At 39.8% G+C, this 21,751-nt stretch overlaps 1 protein-coding gene across 1 annotated transcript in view; it reads right to left on the bottom strand.

Annotated features, from left to right (window-relative positions):
- TRAPPC12 (trafficking protein particle complex 12) overlaps positions 1 to 21,413 on the bottom strand; it is an 80,991-nt gene extending 59,578 nt beyond the window's left edge. Inside the window, exons 1-2 of the mRNA XM_026655182.1 lie at positions 21,300 to 21,413; positions 1,709 to 1,822 (exon numbers count right to left, since the gene is read on the bottom strand). Coding sequence (XP_026510967.1) covers positions 1,709 to 1,822; positions 21,300 to 21,395 — 210 coding nt within the window. The 5' untranslated portion in view covers positions 21,396 to 21,413. The remainder of the gene's footprint in view (positions 1 to 1,708; positions 1,823 to 21,299) is intronic.
- Positions 21,414 to 21,751: the final 338 nt, after the last annotated feature.

The raw sequence follows: 21,751 nt of genomic DNA, 5'->3' as shown, positions 1-21,751 counted from the left end.
TAAGAAGGAAAAACAGTTAAAGCATCTGAAATGTAAAATATTAAATAAGGCTTTCATTTTAACAACATCCTTGCTCCCTCTGCCTTTAGCTGAAGAGTCTTCAGAAGGAAAAAAAAAAACCCACACCCTCCTTGTCTGAGCATCCCTTAGATGGTACTAAAGATGGTAACAACTGTTGTTCTGGTTGTGACGTTGTATGATTAAAATATGATTATGTAGATTATTGTTGCTACCACTGTTATGTAATTACAACAAATCTTGTACAAAATATGTCATGTAAGGTGTTAATGGAAAAGTTATGGTTTGCTGAATATGACTGTCCTATTTGCATGCACGTATCATGTTAGTAGCTGAAGTTATGAATATTGATTATGTACCTATATTTCAAATGTGTTTGCTACTGTGGTAACACCCACAAGGTAGTTTACATCCAGTCTAGCCAGGCACCTAGGGAAAGCAGGTAGCAAGTGGAGGAGAGAGATTGCTCTTTCCTGCTTTACTCCTGGGGGAATTCTGCACCTCCACTGCTACCCTCCACTTGCTACCCTCTCTCTGGCCTGGTCTAGTTGAGACACCTCTTAGGATCAGGATGACGGAGGCCCAAGGTCCCAGGAGACAGAGGGGATGAAAGGGTGAAGATTGTTCCAGTAGCCAATTTTTCTCCCAAAGTCTCTTTCCTTAAGGACTTCAAAAGGGAGTGATGGGTGGAATAACCCACCTCCTCTTTATCTTGTCCACCAATTAGGCCTAGTTTCCAACACATCAATTAGAGTCCATTGATGTCGGTTTCCATACTTAGTTCTTTACTCAAGAACTTAGATCTTAACAAAGTTCTTGAGTTATATCAGTAAGCCTTTTTGTTTGGACTAATTCAGCCTGTCTCCTTTTTGCACCTTTTCCCCAACATTTGGTGTTAGAGGTTATTGAGACACTTTATAATCTATACTCGCTTCTCACAGTCGAGATCACAATTAGGCTAGGTCCAATTATCACAACAGGCCAATATTTCAAACCTTGTTCTAAGCCTCATTACAATTTTCAAGTTATTATACCAGAAATTTCAGATCACTATAATTCAATAAATTTATGTTTGAGATTTGTATTTTCATTTTTCCTTTTTTCTGCTATTTTTAAAAATTGCTATGACTTTCATGAACTTCCACGATCTGCTAGTTACTAGCAGAAAAGAATCAGAAGAGTGGTATGTGTTGTTAGCCAGTCACATTTTATAAATCTGAACATGTCATTTTTTCCCATGAAGTTTTAATGATTTAAGGTTCTTAAAAGTTAAGTTTAACAACTTACTTCAACATGATAACAAAACATGTTTATAACATCTGAATCAACATTATCTAAAATAACCAGATTAACATTTGTATAGATTGTCCGTTTTAAAGAGCCATCATAATTAATTATAATGATCATGAAGAACAACAACAGCATGGACCTTTGGAGATAGTCACATTAGTCAAAAGAAATTAAGTGTGCTATGTGCAAATGTGTGTAATCAACTTACTTTTATTATGCAGTCATTTAAAGTAAAATCTACTTTCATATAACTGGATGGGAGAACTCTTTTGTGTACCACTAGGGTACAACTTTAGACACTGATCCTGCAAAGGGTTCTGATACACTCAAGAGTCTGCCCATGTGGATTCCTTTACAGGAATGGGGCCTTAACCACCACACGATTGTAAGGTGACCATACCTGCAAAGAATCTGTTGTATGATTAGTAGGTAGCCCATTTTTGCCATAGCCTTGACCATGGGCAGTCAGAAGTCGTCCACACAGATCAACTGCTGCTCTCCAGTTTTTGCTGTTCTGTGAAAAAGAATGAAGTAAGTAACCAACAAATGAGCTACTAAAATGCACAGCTCCTTATTCTGCTTGAAGCAACTATATCTAGCCATTAGTAAAAATTACAAGGTTGGTAAAACTGGCCAGTAAAAAGTGGAAGCTACATACGTAATTAGGCAAAAAGTGAAGTTGAGCATGAGATATAGTTTAAGATGACTAGATCACTAAAAAAAAAAAGTATACACTATTTATAAAAACATCACAAGGGTTTTCCAGTTAAAGCCATCTATCATATTTTTCTAAACATCCACAATACTCAACACTTTTTGCAATCTCAAACAATGTAGAATAAAAACAAGTCATATCATATTCATTTTACCCAAAGTACTCTAATAATATAACACATTTAGGGTCTGATGCTGTTCCTATTGATTTCAATAGTGCAGGATCAAATCTTTGGTGAAGTTCATTCAATAAAGTGATTAAGTGAACATTCCAAACATCACCAACTGAACACAGGATGTCTAGTAACAATTATTAACAATGAGGGAGGAGAAAATAGTTTGTTTTTTAAGAGAATAAATGTAAAATTACATTTAAGATTACAGATTGCAGAGTTGTTTTTTATTTAAACATTTGAATTTCCATTCAATCTTTCTCAAGGGCTAACACCATTTGATACTTAAATATCTATTTTCATTGATAAAATCAACCTCATAGGATCATAGAATATCAGGGTTGTAAGGGACCTCAGAAGGTCATCTAGTCCAACCCCCTGCTTAAAGCAGGACCAATCCCCAACTAAATCATCCCAGCCAGGGTTTTGTCAAGCCTGACCTTAAAAATTGCTAAGGAAGGAGATTCCACCACCTCCCTAGGTAACCCATTCCAGTGCTTCACCACCCTCCTAGTGAAAAAGTTTTTCCTAATATCCAACCTAACCCTCCCCCACTGCAACTTGAGACCATTACTCCTTGTTCTGTCAACTCAGTTCAGTGTGTTGCACTGACATATCATGCTTTATAACTATGTACTTGCTAGCGAATTAAAATTGTGTACTCTACTGAAGCCTATTAAACAGAAAATAAATTTCCAGAGACTTTAACCCTGACTATGGAGCAACTATTGGTATTCTCCAAATCTCAAAATTTTTCTGTTTTGCAGAAAAACTTTAATGAAGATTACTGTATATTATTATTATCTGTATTATTGTAGCATCTAATAGCCCCACTAAAGATCACTACAGATTACACTACACCTCATAACGAAAGAGTAAATCACTATTTTTAAAAAAAAATAAAGTCTCTTGCATGTAATAAAAATAATAATTAACAGAATAGGAAGCTGCCATACTGACAGTGATGAAGGTTAAGGTGCAGAAAATGCAGTTCTAATTGGATTGAATGCATGAGACACACCTTTCAAAGTTTTAAAAATGAAGATTCACCTGTAAACAGTATTCTCTGAGATGACCTCTGCACACTCACATTCTTAGGGCGCACCGATGGTGCATCTTGAACTGGAGAAAACTTCTAATAGCTGTGCCTATTGAAGACTTCTTGTTGTCTCCTGCCCCTCTCCTTGCTGTTATAGCTATGTCCTCTGAACATTCACAAGAGAGGGCATAGTGCAGTGACCACTTAAGTGCCTTTCACCACCTCTTTAAGTCCAAAGCTGAAATTAGGACTCCAAGTAAGGAAGGTTGGCAGGGAGTGAGTGTGTGCAGAATTAATCTCAAAGTAACCTTCATTTCTTCTTGAAATGACCTCTACACATTCCCACTTGTTGGAGTTTAGTAAGCAGTACTCCTCCCTGGACAGTGGGACAAGGATGTCTAGTTAAATAGAGAATGTAATACTGCTTTATCAAATTGTGCATCTGCTCTAGATGCTAGATCTAGAGAATAACGTTTTGTGAAAGTATGAACTGATTTCCAAGTGGTAACGCTACAGATTTCTAATATGGGAACATCTAAGGCAAACCATAGACATAGCCTTCACTCTAGCCAAGTATACTCCAGGCCCTTCTGGAAGAGGAACAGCAATGTGTTTAAAACACACATCAGTACAGAATCTAACCAACTTACAATGGCATTGGGATGAAATTTTCTGAAGTTACGTCTTTCCCTTTTCTTTTCTCATTTGGAACTGCAACACTAGGTGATTTCCTATATTCCTTAGACTTATCAATGCTCTCTTAGCATCTAAAGTGTGTAACTTAACTTCCCAAGTGAGTGTTAGATCTATGGAAATATACTGGCAATTTTATGGACTGGTTTAGATGGAATTATGTTATGATCTTGGGGAGAAATATCAGGTGTAGACAAAGGACCACTTTATCTTTGTGACAGACTGCAAGCGGTGTGTGTGTGTTAGCCATGAGCGCCTACAGCTTGTTCACTAGTAGCTACAGTAAAAGCTGTGTTAACTGAAAGTGTCCCTAGTTTCATTCTCCCATAGGTTTGAAGAAAGGTTTCATGAGCTGACTAAATACTAGATTGAGGTACCATGTAAATCCAGGTTCGCTGTTGGGTAGACATTTATTAACCTCTTCAAAAATTGTTTTACTATATCATGGCTGAATTCAGTCGTTTGCTTTACTAAGCTATGATATAAGCAGAGATGGCTAACGACGTACTTTTCCCAATGATATGGAGAATCCCAATGATTTCAAATGAAGTAAGTAATTCAGCACGGAGTGAATAAGAGCTGAAATTGGGCTTATGCTGTTGTTGGTTGCCTATAAAAAGAACCCTTCCCATTTGCTATCATAACACTGGATAGTCTAGATCTGTAAAAATCCTAAGGCCAATACTTTCAAGTGGAGAGGGTCTGAGTCCAGATGACAAATCCAACCTATCTGCTGGGCCTGGAATTTCGGGGAGAGACAGATAGTCTTGTGATAGTTGCAGGAGATCCAAGAACCATTTTTCTCTCATCTACACTGGGGCAATCAAAACAATCTTGACTCTGTCTTGTTTGATTTTCCTGAGGACTCTCTAAATGAGAGGAATTGGAGGGAACACCTAGAAGTGACATACCCTGCAGTCTAGAAGAAACATCTGAAATGGACTGGTTGTCTGTTCCGGCTCTGGGGCAAAACCTCTGACATTTGGAACTGTGTCTTATTGCAATCATGTCTATCTCCTGAAGATTTAGACTGTCCAGTGTTATGATCACAAGTAGGAAAGGTTCTTTTTATGGGCAACCAACAATAGCATAAATCCAATTTTAATTCTTATTCAATCTATACCCCCACAGGGAGATGATGTAATTTTCTACTGAATTCTTGAGTGACCACTAGCATTGATTGTGTAAGCCTCTGCTCAGCTGACTTACCTTTATGTTGTCCCAGTCTACAAGGTGGTGAGCTATACGATGAATTTGCTGTAGCATGCACCACTGCCCTAGAGCTATGGCCTCTTCGCAAAGTTGGCTGGAATGTGCTTTAGTCTGCTTGTTCGTGTAAAATATTGTAGTATTGTCAGTAACTAATTGAGCCACTCTGCTCTATAGTTGAGAGAGAAAGGACTTGAAAGTCTAACACACTGCATTTAATTCCTCAAATATGAAGGTCTGATTGAGATGTGGAAAAAAAAAAAAAAAGCTCTAAAGATCAAGATATCAAGGACCCCCAAACCTTTCTTGGGCAGATAAGAAGGGGATAACTGAAGCTAGAAAAAGTTCAGCTACTTAGGGTCTAGAATGGGTCAGAGACTTCTATCTTTCTTTTGGGATCAGAAAGTACCTGGACTAAAGCCTTTCTCCTCAAACTCTTCAGGAACTTCCTCTATGGCACCTGACTCTAGTAGTGAATGGACTTCTGATCTTAGTGAGTTCTCTTGAGAAGAGTTCCTGAAGAGGGATGGGTAAGAAGGGTGGAAGGGAGGGAGTGCGTAGAATTGAATGGAGTAATCCTGCTGGACAATCTGTAAGATCCATGGTGATAGTAGTCCAAGGATCTAAGAAACAGGAGATGTAGTTTTAAAATGAAGGGACAGCAACTTGTAGGTTTAAAACTGATCTGGGCTACTCATGTGTCTTGTAAAACCTGAGTAAAAGGGGCCAGAACAAAGGGAGATGGTGCAGCAGGTCTTCCTTTAGCCCATGGTTTATAGAGTTTGCTTCTATGCTGTAGCTGAATATGGGGCTGTTGTTGGTACTGCTTCATTATAAATGAACAGGAAGTAGAGGAAGGATATGATTGCCTCTGGTAACAAAAGGCTGGTACATAAGATCTTTTTCTGAAAAATCCTCAGGGACACTGCAGGTTCAATTTCTCTAGAACTCTGTCAGTTCAAAAGCTAAACAGCACTTCACTATCAAATGGGAGATACTCTAGCTGGATTTTTGTTTCCAGATGAAGTCCAAATGAATATAGGCATGAGTGGTTATTCAAATTAATCATGAATGGCACAACAGCTCTACATACACCTCTACCCCGATATAAGGCTGTCCTCGGGAGCCAAAAAAATCTTACCGCGTTATAGGTGAAACTGCGTTGTATCGAACTTGCTTTGATCCGCTGGAGTGCGCAGCCCCCCCCCCGCCCCAGAGCGCTGCTTTACCGCGTTATAGCCGAATTCATGTTATATCGGGTCGCGTTATATTGGGGTAGAGGTGTACCACATCAGAAGTGTTGAAGGATGCTCTCAAAGCATGCATAGTCAGAGCTTTGGCCAGTTTTCTTTGGTCCTCAGGTAATGACTGGACAAACAATGCTATTTTCTCCCATTACTAATATTTGTATGTGGACCCTACTGTCTGATAGGTTGCCACTGTAATGTCCAAATGTGGCAGAGAAGAATATACTTCCATGCAGAGTCTAGCTTCTCACCCTCTCTAGCTGAAATGGTATAGTGGAGTTGCTACCCTTCAGCTCTTTTAGTGGCCGTCACCACTACCAATGAATCTGGAGCTGGATGGTCTGGATAAACAAAAACTTCCCAAGTGACAGATGGTTAACTCGTCTGTTTAAAAACAAACAAAAACAAACAAACAAACAAAAAAAAAACCAGACAGACACTCCCAGTCCAGATGCTGGGTTTAACCAGATATGTTTGCTGGCTTCAATAAACCATCCAGCACTCCTGAAGGGTGAACCCAAAATATTGAAAACTGGCTGTACGATTTCCTCTAAGGTTAACAAAGGTTAAATGCTTAGGTAGAACCATTCTTTGTATGAGTTTGTGTAATTGGGGCATACTTTCTGGATGGGAAGATGACGACACACCCACATTGTCATCTAGCAGAGTTTGAACATCTGGCTCTGTATCCAGAAGTTCGATAGGCCTCTCTAGTTTTTCTTCAGACAGAATACTGGGGACAAGCAAAGGAGACTCTTCCCTTCGTACTAGGAGTGACAGATCTGAGTAGGATGGTTCTGGGGTGGGCTAATTCCCCTGTACCTTTTTGAGAGAAACCTCCCATTGCAGCTGCCTTTCTTCAACTCTAATTCAGGGCAACGCCTAGGGAGTGGCCAAGATCATCACATTGCCCCCTGGTGGTACCTCTCAGCAGGGTGGATAAAAATAAATAATTAAAAAAAAAATCAGATTTTTTAAATTTAAATAGGTTTTTTCCTCAAAAAAATCCTATCTAAAGATAAAGATATATTATAGCTCAAAGATATCCCATCATGGAATAGGAATTATAAATTCTGAAGTATGAGACAATATATTCATGTAATGTTTAGGAAAAGTTTTGTAAATGAGATCCAATAATTCATGGATTAGACACCCAATCTTACGGGTTCCAGGGGCTTCTGTATAGATTATTTAGGTTCATCTTTCTATCTACCCACTGGGACTCAGTGCTCAGTCTAGAAGATACCATCAGAGATGCTTAGTTTTACAGTTCTCAAACTGTGAATTTGTGTCTCCAGAGATAACATGCTTGTTAACAGCAAAAATGTTTTAAAATAAATAAATAATATATAGAGGTGAGAAATAGCAGCCCTTAACCCTATTGTCCCTCTGCTAATTTGTGTACACAGAGTCAATCCCTTACATCTCTCTAAAAGTGCAAAGTTTCAAAAAGTTCAATGAACAGAAGATTGTTGGGCATGGAATAGATCTGGACAAGGAGAAGTCTGGAGATAAATGTGAGAAGGGAGGGACAGGCAGTAGAAACAAAAGTGAAACTGTTTGAGCAACATATTCCAGAAATCTTGAGGTCTTTCTGAGTGTAGCCTTCATTGATTTGAGATCTACCATACCATTCTCTCTAGAAGGGAAAACCAATAATGGCAGCAGGCCATAAAAGAGACCCAGTTTGGGAATATTTTAATGAAGTTCCTCTACCTGTGGGTAAAACAGGCATGCTTGCAAAATGCAAACAGTGCAACAAAGAAATGCAAGGCCTGGTTGCCCGAATGAAACATCATGAAAAAAGTGTTCCTTCTTAGGAGGAAGTTGCATTGAAGATCATGAAAGGAATATGTCTGAACATGCAAGATCTTCAGGTTGGTAAACTTTTTTATTTCATACTTCTTTCTTAAGGTCTGCCTGTCTTCCTTTTGGACTATTCTTGAATTCTCATGTTTGAGCAAAAAAATATAGTTGTTACTCTATGGTACTATAATTTTAGATGCAGTTGTGATAAAAAATAAATAGCTGAAATAGGCAGATCTTCCTTTTACAATTTCACCTTTAAAGTAGTACTGAGTGTCAGTGAATGCAATGAGTACTGTGATACTAAATGAGCAGTATGGTAATAATAATTAAATAACTGCATTGACTTATTTTGTTTAGGAGAATCCATCCTCAACATACAGGATTCTGAAGACTATCCACCTTCAAGATCACCATAATTTTCTATAATGTCAGAGTTATCTGCCAATGATAGTGTTTCAGTCACATCATGTATGCCACATAGCCACAGTATATCACCTGTAGCAAAAAGAAAAATCTCCATCATCCAGAAACAACCATAGATAAGTTTGTGACAAGAACCAGCAGATTACAAAAAGAGGTAACTGATGAAAAAATTGCCCGGTTTGTTTACAACAAACTCTCCTTTCCGTATGATTGAGAACCCACACTTCATTAACACGGTTCAGTCATTAAGACCAGGATACAGTCCACCCAACAGAGCAGATGTTGCAGGCAAATTGCTGGATAAAGTGTATGAAAGAGAAACTGAGCAGTGTGCAAAAGGTCTAGAGGGTAAAATTGTTAATATGAATCTTGATGGGTGGAGCAATGTCCACAATGATCCTGTTGTATGTGCTTGTGTGACAACAGAAGAAGGGAATGTCTTCCTTACAGAAACAATTGATACATCAGGAAATGCACACACAGCACAATACTTACAAGAAGTAGCAGTAAAAGCTATAACAAACTGAAAAAAAATCCAAAATGTCTAGTATGCAGCTTGGTCACAGACAACGCTGCAAACGTATCCAAGATGAGACAAAATTGTTTCGAAGAGAGTGAAGAGAGTCCCCAAGCTAATAACATACAGTTGCAGTGCTCATTTGATGCACCTCCTAGCCAAAAACTTCAATGTTCCAGAAATAAAGGTTAATGTTTTTGAAATTGCAAAATACTTCCGTAACAACCACTTTGCAGCAGCTGCTCTGAAAAAAGTGGGAGGAACCAAGCTAACTCTCCCAAGATGTGCGATGGAACTCAGTAGTGGACTGTTTTGAGCACTATATCAAGAACTGGCCTAATCTGATGACAGTTTGTGAACAAAATTGTGAAAAAATAGATGGCACTTGCACAGCCAAAGTTCTCAACATTGGGCTTAAGAGAAATGTTGAACACATGCTGAGTACCCGGAAGCCTATTTCTGTAGCCTTGAACAAAATGCAGGGAAATCGCTGTTTTCTTGCTGACTTTGTTGAAATTTGGAAGGAACTGAGTGAGATCTTAAAAAGAGAAATATGCAATGACAGAGTTAAGTTACAAGCATTAAAAACCCACAAAACAAATGGGACAAGCACGATCTCCAGCTCATTTTCTTGCAGATATTCTCAATACTCGGTACCAGGGTCAAACATTAACTGTTGAAGAAGAAGAGTTGGCTATGACATGGACATCCAGCTATCATCTCTCCATAATGCCATCTATAATAAACTTCAGACGTAAGGGTGAACCATTCAAGAATATGTGTTTGCTGATGATGTTTTAAAGAAAGTCACACCAGTGAACTGATTGAAGTCACTTAAGCACTTGGATTAAGAGACTGTTGAAGTGATAATCTCACTTTTAACAGCAATAGCTTCTTCTGTTGGTGTAGAAAGAATATTTTCTTCCTTTGGACTAATTCATTCCAAATTGAGAAATCATTTGGGACCTGAAAAAGCAGGAAAACTTGTTTTTCTTTTCCAGATTATGAACAAACAGGAAAATAAAGATGAAGACGACTGAGTTAGCTGCAGAAACCAATATTTTAAGTTTCTCATGTTGACCTGGCTGACATAGTCAATTTAAATTTTTTTTTTAAATTTCATTTAACTATTTTAGTTAAAAACAATTTTAACAAAAACAAACCTGATTTAAAAAAAAACTTGAATTTTTAACTAAATTCAAAAATTCATATGCTTGTTTTGTTAAAATATTATGTGTTTGATGTTGATGAAAAATAATCCAGAACACAATGTTGTTGTTTTAGTTAAATAAAACAATTTAAATGTCTGGTAACGTTCTCCTCCTAATACAGCATGGCAAGAAAATCCTCCAAATATTAATGATTAACCTGTTGAATTGGAGACAGTTCACCTTCCAATGACTTCATAAATATCTGCTTCAATTACCTTTGGTAAATTAAATAACCAAGCAATCATTCATTGTCTGATATAGCTGTAAAACTAATCTGAAAAGTTTTCAAAATAAAATCACTTTAAAAATGTATAGTGTGTACCTTCTAAAAATGAAACCTACATCTATCTCTGAGTTGTGAAGAATACGTATTTAGGTTATAACAACCAACAAGAATGAACTTTTCTGTAGAAATCCATGATTAAATCGCATCTTCGTGACTAGTGATTTAAATCAATTTGATTTAAATCAAAACCACCCTGCATCTCAGTCCTGTCAGTACCCAGTAGGGAATTTACTGTTATAATTCCTGGGGAAGGAAGGTCGATCTCACAACCTGAAATCTTGGAACAGACTGTCTTGACGGTGCTCTCTAGGTTCCCTGATTTTGGATTTGAAGCACTTTTCAATGATGATAATGGCTTGGTTAAATGAAAAGCCAAAAGGGGTGAGAGATATTGCTTGACGAACCAGTAGAGATTTGAGGCTGGATTCACGTATCTCCAGGGAGGTTTGCATCGACAGGGAAACAGGTTTAGCTTTGTAAGATTTTTTTATGTCTCTTTCCTTTATCTTTAAGCATCAAGAATAACGTCTCTGGTGCTACATGAGGGGCCCTCCGATCCAAAGGCAGATTTGAATGAGAATGTTCCAGGGACTTGATGCAATGAACCTGAGGCATCCTGGCAATTGACTGTTCCAAGGAAGTACTGGGTGGGTACCTTATTATGGTTGTAAAGAGGTTTTGAGCATGGAATCAATGGGCTCGGATCTCAGATATGGCCATGGCCCTCAACTGTTCACAGTTCGCTGTGCTCTAATTTCTGAGGCCAGAATCTTATGAATATATTTTTGCTTTTGATGCATGGAATGGAAGTACTGGATCCTGAGGGTATGCTTTTGAGGACTGGCTCTTTTGACACAGGCTGACACCTGCCTTTGCAAATTCATAGTGACCAGCACCCAAGGTATAGCTCAAGTCAAGGAGGCAAACACCTGGGTTGGGATTTTATGGATCCCTACATTTCAGAGCTGGAAGGCTTAGTCACTAATATTTCCTGTATTAACATAGATTGAAGGCGATTTGGACACTTCTTTTAGGCCCTCGGTGAAGGTGCAACAAAGGGAACAATAAAAAGAGAAATGCACCTCCAAACAATGCATGCCAAACAGTGTCAATGAATGTGTCAAGCAGGAAAAATGGCAGGGTAAGAGGAATACCTCTAACTCCTGGTTTCTTTGTCTGCAGTTCCTATTATCGGATCTAAGGACCTGTGCCAGGGCACTAAGATCTTAAGTCAAAAACCAAGGAAACAAAAAGAAAAACAGAAGAACTAAAACTTAACTCAGGGTACATCTTCACTACCCGCCGTATCAGCGGGTAGCAATTGATTTATCCGGGATCGATATATCGCGTCTCGTTAAGACGCGATATATCGATCCCTGAACGCGCTCACCGTCGACTCCGGAACTCCACCAGAGCGAGCGGCGGTAGCGCAGTCGACGGGGGAGCCACGGCCGTCGATCCCGCGCTGTGTGGACCCCAGGTAATTCAATCTAAGATACTTCGACTTCAGCTACGCTATTCGCGTAGCTGAAGTTGCGTATCTTAGATCGATTCCCCCCCTCAGTGTAGACCAGCCCTAAGGCAGAGGCACTGGGAACTATCAGTTCTAATGAATCTGTGTCCTAGGATCTGGTGAGGTGCCTGGTCCATCTGCTTTTGCAGTTGGAAGGAAGTGAGCAGTTGACATGCCATACTGCCTTTTTTAGGCCCACCCTCTGAGTGTGAAGAGCTCGGAGGTGAGGGATATGGGGTTCAAGAGCACTCCAACAGATGCTGCTACTACAATGTTCCATCAGTCCAAGCCGCACCGTGGATGCATCCTAAGGATGGGAATGTGCAGAGGCAACTAAAAGTTTTATGGTTTTATTTTTTAAGGAAAGGAAGCAAAATGACTCCAACTGACACTAGGGAGAAAATTAAGACGAGAGAATGTAAAAACCAACGCTCAAATTTGGTTAGGACAGCAATTCCTTCCTTAATATTCCTTCCTTTGGAAAAACTGTCATGGGATCTTTTAAATTTCCTCAGTTTTACAGATTGCCTGAAAGACTGCATTTCCAATATACTGGGACTTTGTTTCAGTACTGATACAGCAGGAAAAGTAGCCCCTATTGAGTCACCAACACTACTGACTTCAGGATGTAAGCTCCTTTGGAAGTCTCCCTCCTAGTTACTGCTCAGGACCAACCTTGATTATTTTATGAATTCTGGTGAGTTTACAGGCAGAGGACATCTGATTATAGGAACAAGTATCATCTTTCTCTGTTATATAAATGAGGTATGTCCATTTTCCGAACAAAGGTTATGCAGACCAGGTGACCAATGAGCTAGCCCTTAATCTATGGAGACCTGACCTCAGTCAAAAAATAACCAAATTTGGTTCTCTCTACCGAGTCTCGGTTGGACAACCATTCACTTTACAAAACCCCTATACAATTATGGAGACTGGCAGTCTATTCTCAAGAAAAACTCAAGAGTAAGGTAGAAGATAATATTTGTAATGGATATCAGAGTTGTGAAAAGAAGTTCATCTAATGACAGTCCACAGGCTACCTGACTTTAATGAGAATCCAAATCACCCCCCCAGAGAGCAAAAAAAATTTACAACATTGTTTACTCCAAGGGTAAAAACCAGTTCCATTGCCATCAAGTGATTTCAAAGACACAGGAAAAGTCAGACCACCCAAACTTCTATCAAAAAAAATGAATGCAATTAAAAAAAAATAAAAAAAAAAAAAATTTATCCCCTTCCAAAATAAAAAAAAAAAAAAAAAAAAATCAGACGGAAAACTATTTGAAATTGCTTAATAACTTAAATGATTAAAAAATAAACTGAAGCTTTTTTTAAAAGTAAAACTTCGAAGTTTTTAAATGTGCCATATAATTGTAAACCAAATTTATTATATTTGACAACATATATAAGAGCACAATATTAATCTTATGCATAAGTAATAGTATATCAATTTTTTTTTCAAATAGAGGCTCAAAGGGAAGTGATTAACTCTACATGTCACACCATTAAAGTGATTAAAATCTCCTCCTCCACTAGCTGCAACATTCTTCTCCCCTGTAAATTCCAATGGTAGACCACTTTGACATTACTTAGGAAAATATAGTTAGTAACCCTTTTTGGGCTAACCTCTTACAGAAATTATTGTTCACTAAAACCACTAATATACAATAAACACTCTCATATATGGCATTTATCAAAAACTCTTAGTACCACCACAAAGATTGTAAATATGTTGCAATGGGAAATATCAAATACGTGCCGAATCTAATAACAAATACAGTGGTGTTTATTCAAAGAGAGGTAAAAAGCTAAACTATGGAATGGTTGTGACTAACATCATTAATGTTTATACGATCTAAGCATTATTTTTACTTGCTACCGTAAAACAAAATGTTGCATGGAAAGGCTATCATTTACTTTTATTTATTACAGAGACAATTGTATGCCCATGCACTATAATAATAAAAACATTTTGAGAACTAACATTTGGTTTGCAGAATTCAGTTGAGATACATAAATGCTTATTACCTTTTATAGACTTGTAACTTTATTTACAAATTACCACTACTGCATCAGGCATATAGATTTTAAAAACTGGTTGCTAAATTGCTATTGAACTTTTGTAGTCCTCAGTGCTCTTAGTTGTAAAACAGTTTGATAGCAGAACCTCCTGAACTTTTTGTACTTCTCTACCAATATTCAGTGGTATTCAAAAGCAAAATTTCAGAATTGTGAAACGCAAGCATTGCTCAAGAGCCTGTCAGTGGGATATAGATCCTTTCATCTTTAAATTATTGGCCTGAATCCACCTCCAGGCAGCTATGAATTCATGAATTCAGCTGACGTGAATTCATTTTTGTGGTCTCAGTCCAGTTCCTGGGGTCAGTTGTCAATGTCACCATAATTGGTGCTGCTGTTGTCAGTCTCAGCAGAGAAGCTGAGGACTTGGTGACTGAACCCACCTTCTCATCTCTGGAGATAGTTCCTCAAGATCACAGTTGAGGTGCATTGGCAGGACATCATGAGTAAACTTGCACAGTCACTGTCTGGTATGTACCTGCTGCAGACAGGGCTTTATCAGGGTTGTCAACCACAAGCACTAAATTCACCTCCAAAATTTCCTTTTAAAAGGATTGATGTGCAAAACATCTGGCTCTTAAGCAAACACCTGGGGCAAAATCCTGACCCCAATTAATTCAATATCAAAATTCCCATTGACTTCAACAAGATCAGGATACCATCCTCAGAACTAAGTAGGCAAGCGTTTTCTATACATGGCACCTCCTAGAATAATAAGAATATGTTGGTACTAAGGTGATAATGGAATCAGAAAATGGCTCTGGTAAGATTCACAGCAGGTATGTCTATTTAGAAGACATCATAGGAGGCTGTGGTCATACTTAGCCTATGGCCATATTTAAACCAATAAGCGACATGTTAGAGTTTTTATAATACTTGCCAAATTTGGAAGTTTGGGATCTCGATATTTCAGATTGGCTTATCAGCCACTCTTATATAACAAGGTTTAAAAAAAAGTCCGAAATTACTCCAGAATCAAGTTTAAAAAAAATTAACACTTTTCTCCCTTTGAAAATAAAAAAAGAAAGCTAAAATTTAAAGTCTCATTGACAAAGAAAAATTTAGAACTTCTAAAAATAAGATTGCAGAATACAATTATATTACCCACTTGGGAACAACTATCTGCAAATGGCAGGGCCAATGAGGATGAATATATAGACATCTGGATTTCTGGCCAAGTGGCTGCTACTTTATTAATTAGTTCTATAACATGACAGCTTCTCAAGGAAACCTGTCGTATCAGCAGTCAAAAAGGGGGAAGGCAACAGATGCTCCAACTGTCACTGCCTTCTCTTCTTTGATGCTCAAATCTGGAGCATCACAGTCCCAGGGCTTAAGAGCCCACTTAAAACTAAGGTCATAACAGAATCATCATTATGTCTAAGGCCTACAAGTCTGCAGCCCAAAAGAGCCTATTGACTGAAAGGCAACCTGACCTGATTGGATGCGTGATCATTCCTACCTCCTTTCCTGAAAAAGGTGTGTTCATCCTTAATTCACAGAGAAAGGGGGCTTCCCCCAAACATCTGACCCTCTATGGTTTGGGAAGAACTAACCACCAAAATAATAACTACCACACTGAAAAGGGGCATCTGACACTCCTACTGCCAGCACCTACAGGCTAAAGTTGTAACCTTCTGAAACAAACAACATATCAGTAAGTGTCACAAATCCTGGCCTGATCTGTCAACACTAAAGTCATTTTGCACAGTACTTCAATCCTCAAAGTACCCAGCCAACTGTCTGCAAAATCTACAGGATGCCCATGCCAAATGACTGCTGAAGTCCAAAGTTTCTGTTATTAATATTTTATTATCATAGTGCTGAAAGGTCAACCAAGGATGGGGGCCCCCTCTGTTTGCAGAGTAGTAGATGCTTCCTGCCCCAGAGAGCTTACAATCTAAACAGACAAGACAGACACAGGGTGGGGGGAAAGTGGTGCAACACACAAGCAGCGTGGAGTGAACAATGTGTTCTCAGCAAACATCATACTACTTCCATGATTTTTTAAAATTATTGTTGGGGGTGGAGGTTACTTGGGAGGGGATAAGGTAAATAGGAAGGAAAGGGGGAGTGAGGAGGGCAAGGGGTAAGAGGTAAAGTCATAGAGTGAAACTGATGTGAAGAGACTGTGAAGGAGGGCAAAGGTTGAAGCAAACAGCCAGTGAACACAGGGCAGAGAAAGGCCAGTCAAAACTGTAGAAAGTTCACTGAATGTCCAGAGGTCCCCGCTTTGGTTGCTTCTGCTCCTACCGGTTGGAATCCACAGCAGCCCATGTAATTCCTTCAAGTCCATCAACATCCATGTGCACAGACTAGGATATTGTCCATAGACTATATTCAACAGACTACACAACGTGCCTGCCTATCCTGAGGAACCACTATTGGGCTATATGTTAATCCCAAAGTTTACTGACACAAAACACTCTCGTCCTGCAGCACAAGGTTAAGACATGAGCAGAGCCACTCGAATATATATTGTCAAAATGGAAATGCATAATGATGTTATTGCTAATTATACTCCTATCTGGGATGGGCCTGTGTCACAGGGCAGACCTCCTCTTATCCTGAGTACGCTGCCTAATCTGTTCCTTCCAAATATATATCCTCCAAATTACTGAGCCAATTGCCTCCTCAGCCCAGCAACTGCCACCCAAGTATCAGTGATCCCCAACAGAGACAGGTTAATTAACTTCCATTAAGCCTCTGCACCAACCAATGTGTCACAGAAAGTGCTGTCACATACCTTCCCCACTTATTCCAGTTGAGACCTTTTCCTGCCTCCCAAGGAGGTCTTTTTTTCCTGCCCAAGCCCTACCCTCTTTATGGCATTGAGATTCTACTGGGGCTTCCTCAGCCCTTTCAGACTGGTCTTCTACAGACCACTGGGGAGGGTCTCCGGTCTCCTGCCTTCTACCTGTAAAAATAGTAAATTTGGAGGGTAGAGGTTTCCCCCACAGTTCCACCTCAGCCCATAGGTCATCACACCAGTCGCACCCCATGGATCTTTCCTCCAGCTTACTTTGCTCCTGGCTTGTATCTATCTGAGTAAATTGTTCCTCCAGAGCCTCAATATCAGAATCCCTCTCTTCTCCTGACTTATCATGCCCCTGGCTTGGGACTATTGGGGCAAGTTTGCCTGTCAAGTCCTCTTTACTGGTACTCTTCTCCCTCTCTTCTGTATGTTCATCATCCTGTACCGTGCACATGGCTTGGTCCTCCTGGGAGTTGGTTGAGCCTCTGCCCTCCTGCTCCTTTAGGTGTCCCTGATCTATTGCTCTCTTCAAGTTTTTCTTTCCCAAATCCTCCAGCACATCTCTTCTTTCTGGGCTTGTTATGGTATGTCTAGGGTTATTAAACACTGCACCTGGAAGGCTACTTGGAGGGTCTACATTTGTGTTCTCTTTACACGGACCTATCTGTTGGGGTCTCTCACTCCCCTCATCTGCCCCTTTTTTACTACGAGAAATGGACTCCAATAAGTTCCTCGTGTTATCAAGTAAGGCAATGGATTTACTACACCCACTCTCTGCCATTTAAACTTTCCTTCTACTTTCAATGGAACAACTGACATGGGATAAATGTTCTTTTCCCCATGTACACAATACATTGTTATCGTCACTCTCTCCTGTTGCCACTGTGGTCTAACTAAGGTGCTCTATACAAGGGAACATGCTTCCAATGAATCCATAACGTCCCTCTGTAGTTATCCTGCCTAGTTTGATGGGAATTTTCCTTTATCTCAGGTCCTCCTTTTACACCTGTCCACCCATAGAATTCTGCAAACCCACCCGTACATGTAGGTGCAGTCTTTTTTTATATGACCTTTGCCCCCGCACTGGTAACAAATCACTTAGCAGGGAATTGGGGCACCCTTGTTTGCCTCTCGTGACCAATTCCAGGGCTTCAATAAATAAGGTTCCTTAAGCTTCTTTCCTCCCTTCCTTGCTGTAGAGGAGAACAGAGCTCTTTTCATGGAAAGTCTGCTTCTATATGCTCCTCTTTTAATTTTACAGTGGCCTCTAACAAATGTCTCCAGATCCAGACTCTCATAGCCTTGGGGAGGCTTGGTGTAAACTGTTCCAGAATAATTGAGTCCGTGAGGGCCTTTAAAGTTCTGACTCTCTGGCCTCAACCAACGATTGGCCCAGTCTGACAATTTCTGTGCAAAAGCCCGGGGACATATCCCACCATTCCATCTAGCTGCTCGGGATTTTTGGTGGTATTCTTTCGCTGACAAGCCCACCCTGTCCAAAACAGCATCTTTAAGTGTACCCATAGTGTGACATTACACCCCATATTCTTCATAGAAATATGGTTATGATATGAATGGCATAACTAAGATATACTTTATGCAAGATGGCTCATGTAAAATATCATTGGAAAGGTTATGATTTACTAAATGTGATTATCCAATTTGTATGCATGTATCATTTCTATATCTAAAGTTAGGAACATGGACTATGTAACAATTAAAACTGTGTGTGTATTTAGGAGATACCTACCAGACAACCGGCCATCACAGCCTTGATGGGCCATTAGGAAGAAACAATAAGACTGTGAAGATACTAGTCTCTCTCCTTCCTGAGAGGCATCCTGGGACGTAGCTGTGACACTACCAGGTCAGGTGGTCCTGTCACCTGATACAAAATACCACCTTGGACACTGCTGGTACTTTTCCTCTGTAGGGGGATGGGGATCAAATAAAGGTTTCCTACCTTAGGTAAATCCTTTTTAAGGCTGGGGAGGGGGTTAATCTAGACTCTCCTCCATTGTCTACCTAAGAAGAAAGACTGCTGAAAGTACCTAAGGGGAAAGGCAAGGATGAGTCCAGACTGAGACAGGGGCCCAGTTTGTAAGAAGAGAAAATTGGAACTCTAAGCTATAGAAACTGCATCCCGCCTAATTCAACATTTAGGATGAGAAATTACATTTTGTAACTTGTTTCTTTAGTGAATTAAGCTGTTTGCATATTTTGTTTTATTTGCTTAGTAATCTGCTTTGTTCTGTTCGCTATCCCTTATAATCACTTAAAATCTGTCTTTTGTAGTTAATAAACTTATTTCTTGTTTATAACATAACCCAGTTTGTGCGATCCATATCGGGGGGAGGGGCACAAGAAGCTGTACATATGTCTCTTCACATTGAGGGAGAGGGCGAATTCTTATGAGCTTGAGCTCTGCAGATTTTTCTATACAGCGCAAGACTATATACCTTTGGGTCTGCACTCCAAGGGAGGTGGGTACCTGAATGCTGGGGCAAGTCCCTTAAGCTGTGTCTTCCCAGAGCTGATCTCAGTGTCTGTGTCTCTCTGCAGCTGGGTGTGGCCCTGCCAGTGTGCGCTAGAGGTGGCTTAAGAGTCTGGCTCAGCAAGACAGTGTAAGGGGGCCCAGGTTGGCAGAACAGGTGGGCTCAGTGGTATCCCAGTACATCAGGTGGCACCTTAAAGGGGGACAACCCATCACACAGTCTTTAGCTTGGTGTTTGCTTAGGGCCCCATAAGCCACCTGAACCTCATTGGTCAGGTAAGGGGCTAGCTGCAGTGCCCATGCACCCTTGTCCCATCTGGCACTAACAGCCACCTGCTTAAAGGTTGGCAAAAAGGCACTGGGGTCATCCCACAGGGCTATCTTAGGTAGTCCTGGCCTATCACCCAACTTCCAGTTCCCTCATTGGAACTCACCAGCCTCTGTAAGAGCTGCCGCTGTACCTGAGACATATGGGAATCAGTTAGACCCATAAGCATGTGCTCAAGAACCAGCCAGCCAAACCGCTGAGAGAGAGAGAGAAAGCTTGGTGCCATGACAGAGCCCTGGTGCGCTTCCATTTCAAGCAGTGGACATCCTCCTTCAGAGGATGGAGATCAAAATACACCCACCTAGAATACACTCGGGCAAAAAAAATCCCTTCCTGACCCCTGCAGGTGTCTGTCTGGAACCCTGAAGTATGAGCTTTTAGGAATGTTAAGATATAAACTGGAAGTGAGCCCCAGGGCTGCTGAGCCCTGCCATCACATGTAACCCTGTCATACAATCAGACTCATAAATTTGTCCAGCTCCCTCTTAAAACTAAGTTGTTTGACACCACAACTCCTATTGGGAGGCTGCTCCGGAACTTCACCCCTTCTGATGGCTAGAAACCTTCTTCTAATTTCCAGCCTGTATTTGTTCATGGCTAGTTTATATTCATTTGCTCCTGTGCCAACACTGTTCTTTAGTTTAAATACACCTCTACCCTGATATAACACAAATTCGGCTAAAATGCAGTAAAGCAGTGCTCTGGGGGGGCGGGGCTGCGCACTCCGGAGGATCAAAGCAAGTTCGATATAATGCGGTTTCACCTATAACGCGGTAAGATTTTTTGGCTCCCGAGGACAGCGTTATATCGGGGTAGAGGTGTAGCTCTTCATCCTCTCTGATATTTACCCTCCAATGTATTTATAGAGAGCAATCATATCCCCTCTCAGGCTTCTTTTTGTTAGACTAAACAAGCCAAGATCTTCCAGTCTCCTCTCATAAGATAGGCCCTCTGTTCCCTGATCATCCTAATATCTCTTCTCTGCACCTGTTCCATTTTAAATACATCTTTCCTGACCATGGGTGACCAGAACTGTACACAGTATTCCAAATGAGGTCTTAATAGTGCCAGTAAAATGGCATTAATACTTCTCTACGTCTACTGGAAATGCATTTCCTGATACTCACATCAAATATGCAGAATTTTGCCAAATTTTAAAATATTGTGCACAGAATTTCTAGGTGCAGAATTCCCCCAGGAGTAAAATAAACTTTTAAAATATACCTGGTTAAGTGTACTATGCTATGTATTTGAAACAATCTTAATTTTAATTTGCCCATGTTAAAAATATTGATTATCAAACTATGTCCTTTAAAAGCACAAATGCTAATCAAAGGCTACAGTATTTTGGTTCTAGTTTTATAGCAAATCATGGAGAGATACATGCACAATTTTTTTTTATATGTACTATATTACACAATCATTAGCACTGAAGTATTTACAGGGAAGTACAGAATTTAATAAAAATTAAAAGATGAACATTAAAAGTAGTCTTACTTACAATTAGCTGTTTCAAGCCTACAAAAGACTGTTCTACGGAACTGGCATTTAAAACTTGTCTCTTCACTGCTGCTTGCTCACCCAGGAAACGGAGCATTAAGTCTTTTACCGCATCTCCCTGTCGCAAGGAGAAGAGGAAACACAGACTATAACAAAAAAAAACATTTTAACATTCTTCTAGTTACACAGAACTTTGAAAGAAAAGACAAGTAAAATGCTTCTAATGGAAAGATATTTTCAGTGAAAGTGCTTGTTTTCAAGGATGAATTCTTTTCGTAAAATGAATGCAAATCTTTACATATTTGAGACTTTTCCACCAAATAAAAAGTTCAAAAATTAGGTTGAGATAGGCATCCAAACTTTGTGCATTGAGATCTGCCCATCACTAGATCTATATTTAGCTATACTGAAGCTGGCTTATGCTGTGATTTTACATGCAGTTTAGCTGAGTAG

This window comes from Terrapene carolina, unplaced genomic scaffold, assembly GCF_002925995.2.
Source record: "Terrapene carolina triunguis isolate 2854851 unplaced genomic scaffold, T_m_triunguis-2.0 Scaffold42, whole genome shotgun sequence".
NCBI classification, from domain to species: domain Eukaryota; kingdom Metazoa; phylum Chordata; order Testudines; family Emydidae; genus Terrapene; species Terrapene triunguis.
This window is presented reverse-complemented; position numbering and strand designations above follow the sequence as displayed.